The sequence below is a fragment of the Carassius carassius genome, chromosome 34 (genome assembly GCF_963082965.1).
Source record: "Carassius carassius chromosome 34, fCarCar2.1, whole genome shotgun sequence".
NCBI classification, from domain to species: domain Eukaryota; kingdom Metazoa; phylum Chordata; class Actinopteri; order Cypriniformes; family Cyprinidae; genus Carassius; species Carassius carassius.
Window position 1 is genome coordinate 15,322,253 of NC_081788.1, and position 21,069 is coordinate 15,343,321.

The 21,069-nt window shown below is 35.7% G+C and overlaps 1 protein-coding gene across 4 annotated transcripts in view; it reads right to left on the bottom strand.

Moving 5' to 3' along the window:
- LOC132114489 (glutamate receptor ionotropic, delta-2-like) overlaps nucleotides 1–21,069 on the bottom strand; it is a 398,065-nt gene that overhangs the window by 52,251 nt on the left and 324,745 nt on the right. For all 4 annotated transcript variants that reach the window (XR_009425331.1, XR_009425332.1, XM_059522629.1 and 1 more), the window contains exon 12: nucleotides 10,703–10,841. Coding sequence is in view for 2 of the 4 variants with exons in the window: in XM_059522629.1 (XP_059378612.1) it covers nucleotides 10,703–10,841 (139 nt within the window). In the remaining 2 variants the exon portion in view is untranslated. The remainder of the gene's footprint in view (nucleotides 1–10,702; nucleotides 10,842–21,069) is intronic.

The following is a 21,069-nucleotide window of genomic DNA, read 5'->3' on the forward strand; positions in this document are numbered from 1 at the left end:
CGCGAGAAATGGAGGTTTCCCCAGTAACAGCTGTAAACAAAGTACGCTCACACACGCTGCTTTATCAGGCATATAACATGCAAGTCTTTCTTCAGAAATACAGCGATATAAAAAACACCTGTGCCTCGTTTTGATATTTAAACATATAAATGTAAGGGATTATTATTATTAAACGTGCAGTACATAACGTTACTCATGTTTATTCAACGAAGCCTTTTTGAAAATCGATCAGTTTTAAAATTGCGGTGAGTTTCCAAAAATAAATAAATGTATGGGAAACACATCCCGCAGCACAACCACCTGAGCCCTCAGTCTACTCATCGCCTTGACTTTAACCGCGTTTGTAGAAGGCACTGCAGCCAGACCGATATACACAACACAGACCGGAAGTTAACTTAGGTCCAGGCGCGTGCGCCCGATGAAACAGTCTATACATTATATGTGACACTGGACCACAAAACCTGTCGTAAGGGTCAATTTTTCAAAATTTAGACTTATACATAATTTGAAAGCTGAATAAATAAGCTTTCCATTGATGTATGGTTTGTTAGGATCGGACAATATTTGGCTAAGATACAACTATGAAAATCTGGAATCTGAGGGTGCAAAAAAATCTAAATATTGAGAAAACCACCTTTAAAGTTGTCCAAATGAAGATCTTAGCAAATTATAAGTACTAATCAAAAAAATATGTTTTAATATATTTACAGTAGGAAATTTACAAAATATCTTCACAGAACATGATTTTTGGCATAAAAAAATCAATAATTTTGACCCATACAATGTTTTTTTGGCTATTTCTACAAATATGTATTTGTGGTCCAGGGTCATATGCGAAAAAAGGTGCCGGTGGTATTAGTGAGGACATTCTCACTCTGGAGAGCATCTGATTGGAGAAATCTGTGTAGTGCAGGATAAGTCTTCAATATTTTAGGTTTGTCTTCCTGAAAGAGAAGAACTGCATCTATCTAGGTTCATGAGTACACTAGCATATAGATGACCTCACAGTTAAATAACATGCACTAAAAGCCAGAAAATGTGTTCTTTAAACAGGGTCAGTGTTGAACAAGTAGAATCACAGTTGTAGATTTGCACTAGCCTGCAATATTTATAGATTCAGTTGACTGCAGTTTAATCCATCTCTGTAATTTTTAATACTAGTGGAACATTTGCAATGCAGCAATGTGTTCTTGTTCCAGCAAAATTCAGTTAGTCTCAAGAATAGCAATCTATCTGTGTATACGCTTTTTAACACCCTTTATAGGTGACCATCTGGCGGCATTCAAATGCTACGGCTGCTGCTTTGCCCAGGAAAACTGTCATCTATGGCACAGAGTGACTGGGAGTAGCCAGACCGCAGGCAAACTGGCATGGCTGGCAAACTGAGAATGCAAAAAAAGAAAAAAAAAAAAAAAAAAAAAATTACATCTTGAGAAGCCTGTAGCCTGGCCCTCCTTCACCTTCACAGATGGATGTATGGAGCCCAACTGAACAATCTGTTTCTTAAACCATTTTTATACTTCTAAACCGATTTAACAATATGCATGAAAATTCAAACCCGTTTCTTCCCAAGGGTACATTGTAATGCAGATTCAAACATTGAGGCTGCTGTACAGTCTTTATTACTTTCCCCTGTTAAAAAATCAAACTGGATGGCATTTTCATGCTATTTTGGGTTAAAAGTGAATAGTGAACTTTTTTTACTAAGCTGTATTTCATCCAGCAAATCAGTGGCACAGTCTTGCAATCCTTCAAAACAATGGCAATCAGCACAAGCAACATCCATCTGAAGTGTTTTCCACACTCACAAGATGATAAATCATTTCGCTAAATGTCTACAGCTGAATCCGGGCCATCATGGTGCCAGCATGTGTAAAACAAAACTAAAAAAGTTTTCACAGTTACTCTGCAGGCATTGATTTGTGCTTTTGATACTTACCTCAGAATTCAGCCATGCTGAAAAAGTTTCACATAAATGCATTCGATATCAAGTAAGTACAAAGCTTTCAACTGAATTCCTTGAGGACTCAGCCTGATGAATGAAACGAGCGAATGTATAGACTTTGTGTTCGCTGGTTAAGAGCTATGTGGGGTAAGTGAGAGTTGTCGATAAGTTGATGTTGCCCTGATTTAATTAACACTGGGTTGGCATCAGTAAAGTCGATAAAAAGAGACTGATAAACTAAAGCTCCATCCTTTTGGTCCCCTATCCGTCTGGCTTAAAATTCTCACTGCAACAAAAGAATATTATCCTAAACAAACTGTACCGACTTTAAACCTATTAAGTGATGAATCTCCTCTTAAGACAAAACTATGTAATTGTGACCTCAGTCCACCAGTCAGCTGGTCTCATAAATCTTTCAGCTCATCCTGACTGAATTGTGTATTTTAAATACAACAGACCCCTGGGTGCAGAGTTTAGGGTGTAATTATTTCTGTAATGACCCTGCCATCGTCTACACATTAAAAGATAATACATTAAAATTTATGGAAATCCTAATTAGGTGCATAGAGCTAGAATCAAGCGATCTACGCACAAGCTCATTAATGATAATCTAATGCAAAGAAAAATAAAAATCTTGAAAAAAATAAATACTAAATAGTCTCATTTTGCCTAGTAACGCCCCTCTCCAAATCGCCTACATGGTTACAAGCACCATTAACTCTATCACTGCTAGTCATCGGTGAATTTGATTAACCACATGTGAGGCACTAGAAATCACAGAGCACGTTATTATTAAACAATTAACTCTATGACTGCTGGACACTGGTGAGTCTTATTAGTCTAATTATGGCACTCAATTAGTGTCATCTCATAGTGGGCGGAATCCCCCCCCCCCCACACACACCTTTTTTAACCAAAGTAAAAGACCTCACATAATTCTAAAATTGTCCACCTTCAGGTTGCCAGAACTTTCTGTGTGAAAGTACATTTTATAAAGATTTCTATAAAGTAAACAAGATAATGGTAACATTTTATATTAAGGTTCGTTAGTTAACGTTAACTACAAACATTAACTAAGAATGAACAATTCTTCTACAGCAATTATTAATCTTAGTTAAAAGTTATTTTCAACATTTAATAATGCATTATTAAAATCAAAGTTGCGCTTTTAACATTAGATAATGCACTGTTAATTAGCAAGAACTAATAATAAATGACCGTGTAGCCGATCTGACTCGAATCAGACAAATAAAAGAGTCGATCAGGACTGTGGTTGAAACACGAGCCGAATTCCTCAGTAAGGCAACAGGAAGTCATAAAAGATTCTGTGCCACAAGTCCCAAGCAAGATAACCAACCAACCAACGCTTTCACACAACAGCTTTCAACATTAACACCACTAGAACAATTATTGACAATTTCAATTCGGAGAAGAGATTGTCAAATTTGGGGCAAGTGAGATGCAACGTCGGACATCACATGTAAACCCATGAGAGTTACAGTGTTGGGGAGTAACTAGTTACATGTAACGGCGTTACGTAATTTAATTACAAAATTATTGTAACTGTAATTAGTTACAGTTACTACGAAAAAATGAGTAATTAAATTACAGTTACTTATGAAATTTTTAACGATTACAAAGGGGATTACATTTGAATATTTACACACATCCACATACAGATTTAACTGATTTCTTTCCCAAATTGCACTGACTATTCTGAGACATACCGCCCTAATCATTTCCGGGATGAGGAAATACAGTCTGGTTCGTAGAATTCGCGGACGAATATGCCACATTTTGGATGACTAAATCAAAAGTAGGTTAGTGCACTTGAATCAAAACATGACATCGACTAGTGTCTGTGAATATGGAGCCCCAAAAATGCAATATATGACTTGCACATTCTGCGTGTCTGTGGAAATCAGGCGCAGACTGGACACCGGGAGAACCGGGACAATTCCCGGTGTCATGGCAGCCGATTTTGCCCCACTATTTAATATCATTATTGTATAATTGCCTGCCGAATGTACTAAAGCGATCATTTGCGAATCCGCCATTTGATAATTAAATCTCTAATAAGTCATGAATTGTTATTAGTCATGACTCGCGCGCTCTCCGCGCCTCCGCCAAACGGTTTGGATCAGACTCAGAGTAATCAATGCGAGAGAGAGAGAGAGAGAGAGAGAGAGAGAGAGAGAGAGAGAGAGAGAGAGAGAGAGAGAAATGAGAGAGTGGACTGCTGGAGCAGAGAAGCAGAACTCCTGTTCGGGGTTTCAGGTCAGTTTCATCTGTAAAGATGCTTTTTTGTCTTTGTTTTTTTATTTATTTAATCAAGCAGCAGCACGTTGCTCATCAGTCATCACTCAAAATACTACAACCCGAATTCCGGAAAAGTTGGGACGTTTTTTAAATTTGAATAAAATGAAAACTAAGGGAATTTCAAATCACATGAGCCAATATTTTATTCACAATAGAACATAGATAACGTAGCAAATGTTTAAACTGAGAAATTTTACACTTTTATCCACTTAATTAGCTCATTTAAAATTTAGTGCCTGCTACAGGTCTCAAAAAAGTTGGCACGGGGGCAACAAATGGCTTAAAAAGCAAGCAGTTTTGAAAAGATTCAGCTGGGAGAACATCTAGTGATTAATTAAGTTAATTGGTATCAGGTCTGTAACATGATTAGCTATAAAAGCTTTGTCTTAGAGAAGCAGAGTCTCTCAGAAGTAAAGATGGGCAGAGGCTCTCTAATCTGTGAAAGACTGCGTAAAAAAATTGTGGAAAACTTTAAAAACAATGTTCCTCAACGTCAAATTGCAAAGGCTTTCCAAATCTCATCATCTACAGTGCATAACATCATCAAAAGATTCAGAGAAACTGGAGAAATCTCTGTGCGTAAGGGACAAGGCCGGAGACCTTTATTGGATGCCCGTGGTCTTCGGGCTCTCAGACGACACTGCATCACTCATCGGCATGATTGTGTCAATGACATTACTAAATGGGCCCAGGAATACTTTCAGAAACCACTGTCGGTAAACACAATCCGCCGTGCCATCAGCAGATGCCAACTAAAGCTCTATCATGCAAAAAGGAAGCCATATGTGAACATGGTCCAGAAGCGTCGTCGTGTCCTGTGGGCCAAGGCTCATTTAAAATGGACTATTTCAAAGTGGAATAGTGTTTTATGGTCAGACGAGTCCAAATTTGACATTCTTGTTGGAAATCACGGACGCCGTGTCCTCCGGGCTAAAGAGGAGGGAGACCTTCCAGCATGTTATCAGCGTTCAGTTCAAAAGCCAGCATCTCTGATGGTATGGGGGTGCATAAGTGCATACGGTATGGGCAGCTTGCATGTTTTGGAAGGCTCTGTGAATGCTGAAAGGTATATAAAGGTTTTAGAGCAACATATGCTTCCCTCCAAACAACGTCTATTTCAGGGAAGGCCTTGTTTATTTCAGCAGGACAATGCAAAACCACATACTGCAGCTATAACAACAGCATGGCTTCGTCGTAGAAGAGTCCGGGTGCTAACCTGGCCGGCCTGCAGTCCAGATCTTTCACCTATAGAGAACATTTGGCGCATCATTAAACGAAAAATACGTCAAAGACGACCACGAACTCTTCAGCAGCTGGAAATCTATATAAGGCAAGAATGGGACCAAATTCCAACAGCAAAACTCCAGCAACTCATAGCCTCAATGCCCAGACGTCTTCAAACTGTTTTGAAAAGAAAAAGAGATGCTACACCATGGTAAACATGCCCCGTCCCAACTATTTTGAGACCTGTAGCAGAAATCAAAATAGAAATGAGCTCATTTTGTGCATAAAATGGTAAACTTTCTCAGTTTAAACATTTGCTATGTTATCTATGTTCTATTGTGAATAAAATATTGGCTCATGTGATTTGAAAGTCTTTTAGTTTTCATTTTATTAAAATTTAAAAAACGTCCCAACTTTTCCCGGAATTCGGGTTGTATATAAAGGACATCATTATTATCAGTTGTAATGTTACAGTAGTAATTTATCTGAAAAAAATTCCGATTTTTTTATAGGTTTAGGTGGAGCTACGACAGACAACAACACAACCCCTTACGAAAATTTACATTTTAATATTTAACTATAAATCCACTTGGTTACTATTGTTTAAATGTGGTAACCAAAAATGTAAAATTATTTTACAAATGTATTTATTTAAAAATAAATACAAATCCATTTGCAAAAAAACAAAAACAAAACAAGGTTATTTTACTTTTATATAGGCTAATAGAAGCATGGTTAATTTTTGTAAGGGAAAAACATGACTCGTGTACAGTATTAGGATTTTTCTATAAAGATATTGTAGTATTGTAGAGTATTGTATTGTAAAGTATAGTTTTGTTCAATCTTGAGTATTAAAGTCACGAGAGAGATGGATAACAGGGCAAAATAAAGAGACTGAAGAGAAAAATGGAAGTGAAGGTGCAGTTCAGGAGAGAACTTTTAATTATTTTGCATGTCCCCAAATTAAAGATTAAAACCTTTTTTTATGTCAGGTCCATACAAAAAAATAGTTTTGTCCATGAATTTGTTTGTATGAGTTTGAATTTTTCAGAATTTTTTTCCCAGTCCGCCCCTCCTGTAAATTAATGGCAAAGACATGGTTTCATTTTCTACACATAGGCCTACATTTTACATTTACATTTATTCATTTAGCTGACGCTTTTATCCAAAGCGACTTACAATTGCTATATATGTCAGAGGTCGCACGCCTCTGGAGCAACTAGGGGTTAAGAGTCTTGCTCAGGGACACATTGGTGTCTCACAGTGGATTCGAACCCGGGTCACTCACACCAAGTGCAACCAAAACTCTACTGAACCTCGCAGTGTTTTCAACCTCTGCCATCTCAATATAGGAGTACACGAGCACATAAACATAATTTCTAGAACTGCTCTGTCACTTCATGTGCATTTTACTTATTTTGAGAAAACTATCATCATATACAAAGAGACAGCAGTTTAAAAAAACACCTCTGGTCTCCACAGAAATCTTTGTCAAAAGATAATGACACAGAAACTGTCTTTCTCAAAAATACTTATAAAGGAATACCAGTCCATCGCTTCACTCCATATTCATTTATGTGTAACCCACACATTTGACTATCATGTTTATAATCCCTTATTGTGTACGTCTTTTAATAACTATTGGATAGCTTAAGGATACATATTCAAGTTTCATATGTATGTGCTTGAATCTGCTTGCTTGAAACAGTCATGACCATCAGTTATTTGTCAAATGTATCATATTCTAGTTATAGGAATCATGTCCAAAATTAGACCCTGCAAGAGCGGGAAAATTCGGACCATGTGCTTGATATGATTTATGATACCCCCGAGCCAAGACAATATCTGATTGGTCAAGACAACATTTGAGGTGTGGCCAACAGGCCAGTTTAAATACTCAGGACACCATAAAATTCTGCTTTTAGTTTTTAGCTATGCTTCTTAGCTTTTGCTATTAGTCATGTTTGCTTTTAGTTTTAGCCTTGCTTCTGCTATTAGTCATGCCTGCTTTTAGCTTTTAGCTTGTAGCTTTGCTTCCTAGCTTTGCTTTTAGCCATGCTTTAAGAGTTCTTTGAGCGCGGTTCCAGCGTGCTTCGGCCTGCACGCCTGCTGCTACTTAGCCACGATGAGAAGAAACACCACCTAGTCTCGCCAAACTTTACTTCTTTTCTTTTCCGTTTGAGAGTTTCGTGTTCTGAGTTAAGTTTTGTAACATTGAGTCTCCGACATCTGACCTCGAGTGCTCGTTTCAACTTCAACCAGCCACACAACTCTGCGTCTTCAGCCAACGCCCAACCATGGGCTTCCCAAGACGTCACTTCAGCAACTACTGAACTTCCAGCCAATCAACGACATCGGGAAACCCCCGATGAGGAACTCAATGCGAGAGCTAATTAAGTGATTGATGGTTGATCATGTCTATGCAATTTAACGTATTGCTGTAAACTTGGGATTCCACATTTCCATTCTCTTAAACTCATTCTTTCCCTAACTTTCGATCTTCCTGCAACTTGTGTGAATGTGTGAGTACGTGCGTTCATGTGTTAGTTTAGTTTATATGTCTTAGATTTATCTAATAAAACCTTATTCATATTGAAAAGAGAAGTATCTTGTGTTTTGTGCTTACAAGTTAATGTCTTAAACTGCCGATCTTGTTACTGTGCTAATTGATAGTGTTTTCACTATACTCTGGATATTAATATCCAGCGCAGATTTGATGTTAAACGGCTCGTTCAGTGAATCGCAGGGAGTCTCAGTGATCAGCCGTGAAACAGTGAATCAGCGACATCGGGAAACCCCTTTCAACGACAACAAAGGGACTCCCTTTTCACAGGAGACGTAAGTAACTTTACCTCCAGACTGTGACCTTTACTGGTGTGTCTAATATAAATTTAACCTCATTGAGTAACTCAATGCAAGGGCTAATTAAGTGATTGATGGTTGTTCGTGTCTATGCAATTTAATGTATTGCTGTAAACTTGGGATTCCACATTTCCATTCTCTTAAACTCATTCTTTCCTTAACTTTCGATCTTCCTGCAACTTGTGTGAATGTGTGAGTGCGTGCGTTCATGTGTTAGATTAGTTTATATGTCTTAGATTTATCTAATAAAACCTTATTCATATTGAAAAGAGAAGTATCTTGTGTTTTGTGCTTACAAGTTAATGTCTTAAACTGCCGATCTTGTTACTGTGCTAATTGATAGTGTTTTCACTATACTCTGGATATTAATATCCAGCGCAGATTTGATGTTAAACGGCTCGTTCAGTGAATCGCAGGGCATCTCAGTGATCAGCCGTGAAACAGTGATTCTGTTCAAACTCCCTTTAAAATCTTAAATGATTCCCTTTGAGCTAAATTGACCTGTTTCCCTTACAACCGTACTTGTCAGGGTTTTGCACTGTCACTTTGTTTTATGTTTGTTTCTTGTGTCTAGTGTCAGCACATGGCCTTGTTAGTTGTTTTCTCGGCCATGTGCTCCTTTAGCCCCTCCTCCTTGTTTCCTCTTTACCACACACTCTTGTTACCCTAGTTGGTCTAATTGTGCTCACCTGTCCCTCATGTATTTTCCTCCCTATTTATAGTGCACCTTACCCTTTTGTGTTTGCTGGTCCGTTGTCATTCTCACCCCCTCTGTCTGTGGATGTGGCTGAATATGTGTCCGTGTCTCCCTGTCTGGTTGGTCTTGTGCCCTTGTTTTGTCTAGCCCTTGTGATTATATGTTCTTGTCTTGCTCCTTGTTTTAGTCATTTGTTTGTTCTTGCCCTTTGCTTTCATTTGTAATATTTATTTAGTTTTCTAGTCTTGATTCTTGGTTTTGATTGATCATTCTCTTAAGTTGGTTAAATTGGTAATTTCTTTTGTTACTTTTTATTAGTTCATTTGGTTTATATTCTTTGTCTTGGATTTAACTTGTGTTTTTGTGGAGATTTTGTCCTGTCTAGTCTTGTGTTCGAGTTCCTGACCTGTCCCCATGTGTCCTGCCCTGGTTCTACCAGCCTGGCATCTGGTCTGTCTCCAGAGTCAGTGGTCAACAAGTTTCTGAGCTCTGCTCTATGGTGCCTTGTGTGGCCTTCTCTATCAGCCTGGTCTTGCTGCCCCCTCTGTTGGCCAGGTATTCTGCCAGTTGTTTCCTGAAGCCTTCCCATTGGCCTTCCCTAGCTGTTCTGTTTATTGTGTTCCTGTTGTGGTATCTGTGCACTTCACCTCTTGTATCAGTCTGTCTTGTCAATAAAACCTTGTTATCTCACTGCAGTTGGGTCCTCATCCCAGATCCCTGACTGTTCATTGTTCATGTTAGTTAACTAATGTAACCTTAGCAACACCAAGATAACTTTGTAACTTTTGTGAACAATATTTAAAGATGAACACTTACTGGACATAATCAACTTAGGTTTGCTCGATTACCAATACATGTTTTTTTTTAATAAATTTTCAAGTTTGAGTGTAAAATATGATGTATCAGGTTTTATAGGAACGTTTATTTGTGCAGTTCTAAATCATCCTTGTATTATGTTTTTCCCCCTATGAGCTCCATATTCTATATCATACTGTGAGCCATAAACTGATTTCAAATATGATCCTCAAAAAAAAAGAAGCTACTGACTATTTTTACATATGACATAAATATTTTATATAACTTCTTATACTATTTAAAATAATACAAATAAGAATAAATAATAAAAACAATAACAGGATACAAAACAGGATAATGAGTCTTTGTTCCGATTCTGATCTACACTTAAACCACCACCACCTAAAACTAATAGGAAGTGACATCATTTGAGTGTTTCAAACGTTCAAAAGTTATACTCTCATATATCAGTCAGAATTTGTTGTTTTTTGATGCTCTACAAGATTCTTCACCAATTATACACCTACCTGTCACATAAATAAAATGTTTTTTACTAGTATTTATTAATAGAAACCACATATCCCTGACTTCTGAATGCTAATAACAGAAGGCCATGATCTTCATAACAGGAACACACACACACACACACACACACACACTTTTTTGCCTAAGAACGTGGGAGATGTTTCCTACACAAGCCAGAAATCCTATCTTTGTTAGTAATGCTTAAACTATACAACATATTTAACTGAGATGAAGATTGAAACCTAAGGAAAGTTGTTGTTTTGTTACTGTGCAGATGATTACAGTCTTTGATGCTAGCTGCAAGAGTGACACTTTAAATAAATGTGTGCACTCACTGAATGGAGTTCTCGATGCGGGAGATGGTGAGGAAAGCAGCCAGATTTGCTGTGTAGGAGGAGATGACTATCAGAGCAAAGAGCCACCAAACCCCCATCATCATCCTTGTAGCCAAAGTCGTGTAGGGCACCTCACCACCTGTAGAGGAACAGAAGAAAAGAGCAAACAAATAAGGCTGATGATTGTGCCATTTTTGAAATGACAGAAGACATGTGAGCTTTTCAAATATAATTTAAAAAAGATACATTTGGCAGCCAAGTCTAGTTTTGTTCCTTATATGATGGATTAAAAGAATCATTCTGATGACAATTTTGTTAAACCTGAATGACTGAATGAAAAAATAAATGTATAAATGGGCAAGCAAATTGTGATTTAAAACTTAATTCAAGATTTATTGTCAAATTTTTTTATATTTAATGAGATAATATATATTACATTACATTATTACATTTTGTAATACATATTTAATAACGTATATTACATCAATATGTGTCTCACTTACTCTCTCTCTTTAAAAGTATATACAAATGTATTTAAAAATGTATTAAAGATATATGTAATATGAACAAATGCTCAAAATTTCATAATACAAATTCTAGATAAAATACAAATTCTCTCTCTCTCTGACGCTCTCACTCTATAAAAGTATGCAGAGTAAATATATTTTTTAAAAAAAATCAATGTTTTACTGAAAAACGGGGAAAAAAAACTGATTGTTTTTTTTGGTTGCATCGTAAACATTGTCAGCATCTTCTCAGTGAAATAAAATATAGTAACAAGAAATAATATGTCATTGTATTCACCTTCCATTTGTATTGTAAAATGCATCGCTACAGTATATTTCTGTATAAAAAGGGCTTCATCTTTAGTAGTGCAGTACTCTGACAGACTGGAAACAAATGGAGGTATCCGGGTGTGCATGATCCAAACAACTTTAACGATGAGAAAAAAAAAAAAGAAAAACACTTTGAGTCAGACAAAAAAGGCCATCAATTGTAATGTCAAATCTACATTTCCCCAGTCACCACAGTCAGTGCAAAAGCACGTCTGTTCATTCTGCATTTCAGATTCCTGCTAATTCGACAGCCAGCAAAGACAGCGGCTCCTCTAAAAGTACTGCACTCCACAATAATGATGGATCTGCACAATTCAAGGCTTGCAGCTACATTGAAAACTATTTAAAAAAATTAGCCTCATCTATCCTGTGGCTTCCTGTATCATTCTAGCTTTGCGTGGTAAGTGCCAAGCATTTCAGCACTCAATAAGGTATCTGACAACTCTCTTTCTGTAGGGGGTCCACCGAGATGAGCTGTCTCATTAAAAAAAAAGTTTTTAGATGACTCACATACATACGTCCCGCAGGCTGTGTACTCTCTGCTCCACATAAACTTTTTGCAATTTTAATTTCAGCAAACAAGTCCACGAGAGCAAGTTGGCCCACACATTTCTTATAATCATCCTATTTAAAGGGCACTGCTTCCTTTATCTGCTATGCAGACCTCAGAGATTTTGGACTTCATTTTAAGCAAATGTCAGTGAATACTCTGACTCTGACTCTACTGACTACCAGTAATTCTATTTTATTCTATCGATCGATATATATATATATATATATATATATATAGATAGATAGATATATAGATAGATAGATAATTAATGATACTGAATAGATACTGAATAATGAAACTTTAGTACTTAAATAAAATGAGGCTGAAATTTTGACTGATTATTTTATATATATAATATATAATAATATATATAATATATAATATCTTATACCATATGCATCTGTGAACTGAAAAATAATCACAAAAACAAAACCAACATCTTTAAGGGTTCTCGGTGAGAATATCTGTTCAAAATCAAGGCAATTTGACTAAAAATTAATTTCCATATTTAACAGTGCTTCAAAACGAAGATAATGGTAGAATCTGGTTGGTAGTGCAATGAAATATACATTTTAGTGAAGATAGGAGATATAACAGAGGTTTGTAATCTACAGTACTTCTGATATCCTGAAACAAAGATGCTACAGAAGAGAACAGGATAAACAAAGGAAAATTATCTTCTCTAACTACAGTTAAGGAAAAAAAAATGTTTTTAGATAAGTGCTCATACTGGTGCAGCAACTCTGGCCTGGAGCTCGCTAAAGCACATGAATGTACAAAATAATGAGTCTGAGACTTTATATAAATTAGACTGAACACAGCTACAGGAGGCCAGCTAAATTTGGAGTTTGGAGTAACCCCTTAGGGAAATATTACTGTAAACCAAGAATCCTAAGTTATAAAGAGCCCAATCTCTTACTTGTATGAATATGTAAGCAATGCTAAGCTTCGAAAGGGAAAGGCAAAAGTGTCCAAATACTGTGCTAAGGATTAAACATAACATTTTAAGGTAAAATAATTCTATGAGATGAAATGAGCCAGAAAAGTCAACTTCAACCAGTCTTCTGAAAGATTGTGCTGGTGTTTAAAGATAGAAACAAAATGTGTCTCTGTGCACAATGCAGCACAGCAGAGGTTGAGTATATGTCTATTTCAAATACAAATACTAGATTGACTGAGAGAGTAGGGCTGAACGATTATGACAGAAACAGAGAAAAAAATCATTTGGATTCTAAAGCTTCTTTTAGAATGTCAGGTAACATTTCTTTAAAATTTGTTTTTGTGTCCTACTGCAAACAGAAGTGAAAACTACAACATGAAACTTAAATCATTTGCTAAAATTATGTTGATTTGAATTAGTTATAATCACTGATTATAATATATAATTTAAAAAATGTAATTAAATTAACAAATAAATGAATCAAACAGCTCTGATGGCAATTGCATTCATGCACACAACTGTGATGCAGGGAAAACAGACCTAAATGAAATTCAGTAGTCAACACGTTTTTACGATTAGTTAATTGTGCCATTGTGATAATCTTGATTATTAATTAGATCTTGAAGCCCTAATTAAATTATAAACAAAAAAAACAAACAAACAAACTGTTAATGCAATTCATTAAGTAAATGAGAGTATGAGAGTAAACTTTTCAATAACTTTGTAAGTTTATATAATAAATTGTATAATACATTTGTGAGGGAACTGCAGTGGGTTCATGCGTTGATAAAAAGTTAACCAATTAAATCATAAAGATCAAGAAATATTGTAATTTATTAATGTTTACACATATGAATATTAAACTACATTGGGACCTTAACATTCAAATGATGTTGAATTATTGAAATAATAACTTAAATCCTCAGGGATTAAAAAAAAAAAAAGTAAATATTTTAGGTCAACTGACAGAAAAGTTTGGGAATCCCTGCCAAAGGCCATGTTGATGAAACATGTTCAGCACTGGTAATGATCTGTGCTGAAATGAGATCAGTAGTAAGCAGAACATTAATAGGAGATATAGGGCTGCCACTGAAAACAGGTTACTGTTATCAGATATGATTGGCAAAGAGTAGGCTATAGAATCGTGGCATGTCTGTGCTTTAGCGCAGGCTGATTGCACACCATTCTCTGTGGCTGCAGGATGTTGATTTTTAGAAAATTAGCAGGACGGTAATGTAACTTTTATCTGCACACCCAGCAACTGGGGTTCAAAGCAGCCCTGCCATGCACATCAAATGAGAAAGCCCCATTTCCAGCAGGTTTCTCACTGCTTGCTTTTGATTCAGCAGCAGGCCCGGGGCTACACACTCCTCTCAACCCCTCACTGTGAGCTAGCACCTACTGAGAGACAGAAACAGAGACAATGCATGTATGATGGAGACAAAAAGCTTGTAAAAAGTAACTTTGTCTCTCTGTAGTCTCTGAGATGTTTGTGCATGGAAGAAAAAAACTATTACTGTTGTTATATTGTTATTTTTAAGAAGTGATTGCATACAATTTGTTATCCAATCAAAAATTGCATAAACATGTCATATGTTCAAGGTTCTGTAGATGTTCAAAGTGTCAAATAATTTTGGTGGTGTGTGCTTGGAGTCTGATTCCCAGAAGCAGGATCGGAGCAACACTCTGAATTAAGTGGATTTCCAAGTGGCCCAAGTTGCCATGAAACAGTCAAGAGCCCTTCATGGCTGTTAGCAGCCTTGTAAATATAGTTGAGGATGAGTACATACACATCTCGTCAACACTCTACTAGAGAGGCTGAAGAAGGCCAAGAACGTCACGAGGTTTCCTTCCAAACATCTTGACAGATGGGATATGAAGCACTTGCCTGCTGACTTTTACTTTTTAACACTGAGCAAATCATAGTATTAAGACATTATGATTAAGAATATGAACATTAATAGTTAGATGAATGAATATAAAATAACAACATCATTAATATTTATTATTACATGTTACGAAAATGCTTTCGGAATGATTAAAGAAAGTGCTGATACTGTTAACTAAACCTAAAATCATTAAAAAAAAAGAACAGAAATTAGTTTTCAGTAATTTTAAAGGAAGCTGAAATAAAATATAACTGGAAAACTTGAAAATTGTAAACGTTGCCTTGGAAAGTTGTAAAATTACAAAAACTAACTTTTTACCTACAGTAGATATAGAAATATAAAAAATAAAAATAAGCACATAAAATTAAAACTGAAAATGTAAAAATGAAAGATAACTGCAAATGTTAATAAACATTTATTCACCAATTCTGTTTAATCTCATTTGTGGCACAGAAACTACACACATTCCTTTTTAAGTGAGAATTTTTTTTATTTTTAAACCAAATTAGCAGATTTAAGGAAAAACTTCAAACAGTCCCAGATTTATGTTGTTGTTGATAAGATGTAAATCTCTGTAGTCTTTTCATGGTTTATACACAACAAAAAAGTTCAAAAGACAAAAAATGTCTTTGGTCTGAAATGTTCTTAAAAAAAAAGGTGAAATAAGGTTGTTATAAATTCTTATTTTTTACTTGCTCCTTACTTTATTTACTCTGGCTCTTTCAGAGCCACCTGAAAATGTTCTCTTGGGTTCGTCATTTCTCAGCAGTTAAGGCAACTTCAAACAAGCCCTTTGAAACCACTGGTGCTGAACATTCAAAGGTTTTTTACATTGCTACCTTGTAAAGCCTTAAATCTCTGCAGCACCTTGAGAGCTGGAGATTGTAGCTTCTGATGAGTGCTGTTAGTTTTATTTATTTATTTCTTTTCTTTCCAAAAGCACTCTGGTGTTAAATAACTTAAGGAAAAACATGTTACTCGTTTTGGAGTGTGGCTCCTTGCAGCATGTCACCTTTATTTCCCTTCCACCACTGCCAGGTTTGGGTGTGTGTAAATATATATGTGTGTGAGTACAGTATATGACTGCTATTTATTTAAGCCATCAGCTAGCCCATTATGAGGCTCGCTGGCAAATATTGCCATCAATTTGCATACAGTTTAACGCTCTGAAGTGCAACCCTGAGTGTCGAGTTGCTATCGCAGCGCGCAGCCACTCTAAAACTTTCAACGCTGTAAATCATCAAAATAAATGTAAATAAGCCACGAGGTGCATCTCTGAATACATCTCCTTAGTCACCACTTACGAGATAGCAAAGCTAGCGTGCTGGGTTCAGACATATGGTGTGAGAAACATACACATGGGTAGAAGATAAAAGGGCAAAGAGGGAGAGCTTAGGCGGACTGTAACCTCCCAAAGGAACAATACTTTCAGAGAGAACTTGCCAACATGTACCACCTGAAAGCCATCTTGCCAATGGCGGTACCCACTAATAGGATTTCATTAATTCATATATAGTACAAGTATTCGCTCTAATATTTTTTTTCTTGTTTTCCAGCAATAATTATTTATTAATTTCACATTATTGGCAAATAGTTGTTTCCCCCACTAAAAAAATACTAAGAATATAAATGTAAAAAAAAAGTAAGAAAATATTATTCGAAATATTATTCAAAATATATAAATGGTATTTTAAAAATAGTTTTTGACAAAACAAAAATTAAGAATTAAAAAAGAAATTAAGACTTAGTAATGTTTTATATATTATATATCATATATGTAATAAGGTAATTATTTTGCAACATCTGATGCTTCAAATTTCATTTTGATATAAATAAATGGTTTTGTGCCAAGGGAAGCGTGGGGAACCCTGAACAGATAGACGTGTTCACGATGCATGTCAGAATAAGAGAAAGTTCTTTAAAATGCTGTTGAAGAGCCAAAATGCTACGCACAAACTGCTTTCCATGTTCGCTTATCCACCCAAATGTTCTTTAAAAGTGGCCACATTTTTTTTTAATCTTGTCATATCTGGCTGTCATATTTTTCATTTATTTTTATTTTTTACACTACATTGGTGTGAGGACACATTGTCACAATTTTCTGTATAACTTCTTTTTGGGCTGAAAAACTAAACTTTGGGAAAAAAACAAAGCAAAACAAAATAAATAAAACAAAACAACAACAAAAACACAAATAAAACTTTCTTAAATATCATATCTACATTAAAATCTGGATACAGAGGTCCTCACTAGATCATGTAAAATTGCTTGCTTTCGAAAGGCTCGACTGTCAACTTTGCTTCAAGTTAAATGCTGACCTAAGGTCATATATACAGTACACACACAGATGTACACACACATGTAATCATGAAATATGTATGTACAGTCACATACCCAGTAAATCTGCATGATTTCCTAGTAGACATTATAATTATGATGGTACTACATGGAATGCAAAACGCAGCATGTGTCAAGTTTAATCTGTGCAAATTGTCTACATTAGCTTTCTCTTTTCAGAGCTAAACGATTCACCAGCCGAGCAGACCAAAATCTAGTTGAATGTTATGTTAGAGTGCATTAAGTTTACATTTATACTCCCCAATAACTTATGTTTTATCCAGGATATTACAACATACTGAAAAGGGCCAGACATATATAAACGTTCTTCTCACACACACACACACACACACACACACACACACACACACACACAAACACACACACACACACACACACACACACACACACACACACACACACACACACACACACACACACACACACACACACACACACACACAAAATAATAAAATCATCTCTTTTTCTCCTACAGATATGTAGTAAAATAGAAAATGAAGCTTTAAAACAGATTCTGCCTCAGCCTGGAACTATGCTAATGAAACGCCCCACAAAGATGCCTGTCTATAAATTGACGACTTGAATCCACTGCACATTTTCTTGAGTAATCCATATGTAATCCCATAAGAGGGCTCATAATTTGATTTAATTCCATTAGATATTGTAGGAGTGTATCATGAAATACTTCACACAGTAGAAGTCAACTTGTGGGTTGTTTGCCTTCTGTTGCCCCTTGATAGATATAATGCACACATGCAAACATCCTTTGTACATGATTTGGCTACTTGAAAGTGTTTGCATAATTACTGAGTCACCAGTGTGTGGCTATATGTGCTGTTACAGACTTTGTAATGAGCTTAGACTATAATTAAATATGTTCTAGGCTGTATTTTAATATGATGACAAGTCTAAATCTAACCTTATTCAAGTAAGAATTCCTTCATGGTTAGGTCACAGCATTCACATCTACACACGGCTGTTCACTAAACACATGACTGACCTGCTAACCCACGCAAGCTGTCAGGAGTGATATAGTCATCCAGATCGGTTACAACAGTAGACTAGCATCTCAGAGAACATTGATTTCATATTAAGGCGGTTTCTAGTTCTGTACCAAAGACATTTATGTCAAGGAACATTATCATTACTGCTGTTGTGCCTCAGAATATGTAGAACATGCCCATATATATATATATATATATATATATATATATATATATATATATATATATATATATATGTGTACGTTTTCAAAAACTAGGCCTAAAAAAATTGCGATCTGACCTGAAATATGACAAGCATTTAATATCTCACATAACTGAAGTCACATTTTTTGGAAAATTGCAATTTCAGAATTTCTGTCTTTCCTTGGAATTATATGATTGTGTGAATAAAGGGATGAAAGATATGAAAGACGATAGAAAGGCATTGGCATTTGACAGAAGTAGACATTGAAATGTATGGAAAAACAAGTGGGCTTTCACTGAAAGAGATCTCTTGCAATGCATGTAGTGGGTACTCAGGAAAGAGATGCAATACATAATGCATCGCTATAACAAACCAGATAATCTAGTGTGATATTATGCACATCTCTGACGTGAGGATGTGAGACGAGTCATCTGGAGCTTTGTCTTTCAAAAATCATGGTTGAGAGCATTGGCTGTGAATTACATTGTGGACAAATGCTCTCACTCTTGGTATTTATCAAAAGTCACTGAAGTTCTCTAAAAACGAAGTATAGGACTTCAGTTTACTCAGAAGCTGCATACAAATATCTGAAATTTGGAGAGAGAGAAAAAAAATGAATTTTGTTTCACTTTTTGATAACTTCAGCAGAATGAAAGAATCTTTTTAAGGAAAGAATGACTGATTCAGCAGATACTCTACTTCCACTGGTTTGTTTCTAATTTTCAGAATCAATATATGTGATATAATTTCAGAGTCTGTACCGACAAGAAAAATTACTTCATTTTCCCACTTGTGGAGAAAGATTGGTTATTTTGTTTAATACAGATGGGAAAGGTGTTAATGTATGCTGAAAAGGCCACAAAACCCATCAGCCAAGCTGTTTGTTTATTTTTTAGGGGCATTTTCTCTATAATAGTCCACAGGGACCCATATAAAAGCCTAGCATTCATTTTCTTTTATCTTGTGATTTATAAACATTCTAAATAAACACTGGGATGGCCTGGATTTTGGGCATGCCCATGCTCTTCTCACTATACTTTGCTGTCATTACACAATTATATGCTTGAGTGTACCTTTGGCAAATGAAGAAGTACTTGTCACCAGCTTGAAATGGCATAAAAAATGACCACCTGTCAGTGTCACATAAAGAAAAACTTTGTTGTAAAAGTAGAACATATATATAAACTAGGGAAAGCTATGTAAAGGTCAGGTCCTTTAAAAACGCTGTTTTATTTTTTCAGTGTTAAAGAACTTCCTACCAGAGTCTAATGTGCAGAGACATTAAGTATGTCATTAGCAGGCTGATTTCCCTGAAAAGTGTAAACACTGTGGTTCTGTGGTGCTTTCAACATTACTCAGTTTGCAAGAGGATTCCAGTCAGCTCTTGCAGGGACATGTGACTTGGAAAACAGGAGCCAGAAGACATGCAGTCCACTAGAAAAAGAAATCATATGCCCATAAAAGCTGATAGCTTCATGCACTGTTTTAATGCTGGATCTCACAGTACCTCCATACCATAAAGATCTTTATCATATACAAAAAGCTGTCCAACACATTTCTTTACGTTTCTCTGTGATATTTTCTCTAGAATATGTTTCATTTGCAGATGCAACTATAAGTAAGGTGGGACTAAATGTTTGTCCAGCGTATGGAAGACAATATTTTGGAAAGCCATTATTTTTGCAATTTAATTTAGTGTTGCTAGTGGTGAAGAAATTTCTAGTTCACTACAAAATAATTGTCATCTTTTACCCACCCTTATCTCAGCTTCAGTGGAACATGTTTAACAGTTTAACAAATGAGCCCAAGCCTCTGTTACTAATACGAAAACGTTACTTTAGATCTAGTATCAAGGAACAGTGAGTTGCTTCATTAAAAGCTTATTATATTACTGTATTAAAAGCTCACTATTATGTATGTATTATGTATATTATTATCTGAATGAGATGGACTGAGCTAGTGGGATTGCCTGCCTCTGATACAGCATTCAGCTCATATTCACAATAAAACATTAGTTTGAATGTCCATTAAAGACAGCAATATCTTTGTCATATTATCCTTTCATTCGTTAAAGGTGATTTCAGATGACAGCACTACTCAGTGCATTTGTTGGCTGCGTCTTTCAAAGTGTTGTTGAAAGTAAAAGTATCTTTCTTGTTTACAATCATGTTTCAGTCTCTTTCAATATAAAAGTCTTTACTGTTGACTTACTCACAAAGTCTCTTGTTGCCATTTAATGGTGGAATAATATATCTAAATTTACCATCATGAACACATAACATTTATTAGTACTAAATACTATAACTAAATACTACTATTATTTATAAAAAATATTAAGAATGATAATATTTAAAATACAACAACAACCATCATAAAAGTTGCTAGGTAGCTCAGTCAAAAGTACAAAGTTAGCGCTCAATATACAGCACTGAATTTATAATAAAAAAATCATGCTAAGAGACTTTTCTATCAGCCAAAACTATTTGATCTGGAACAAATAATGGATTCATGAGACCAAAGACTGCCCATTAGATTTACACAAAACAAATTATATCTTATTATTATATCTTATTATATCACTATAGAGGCATCAGAGCCAGCGG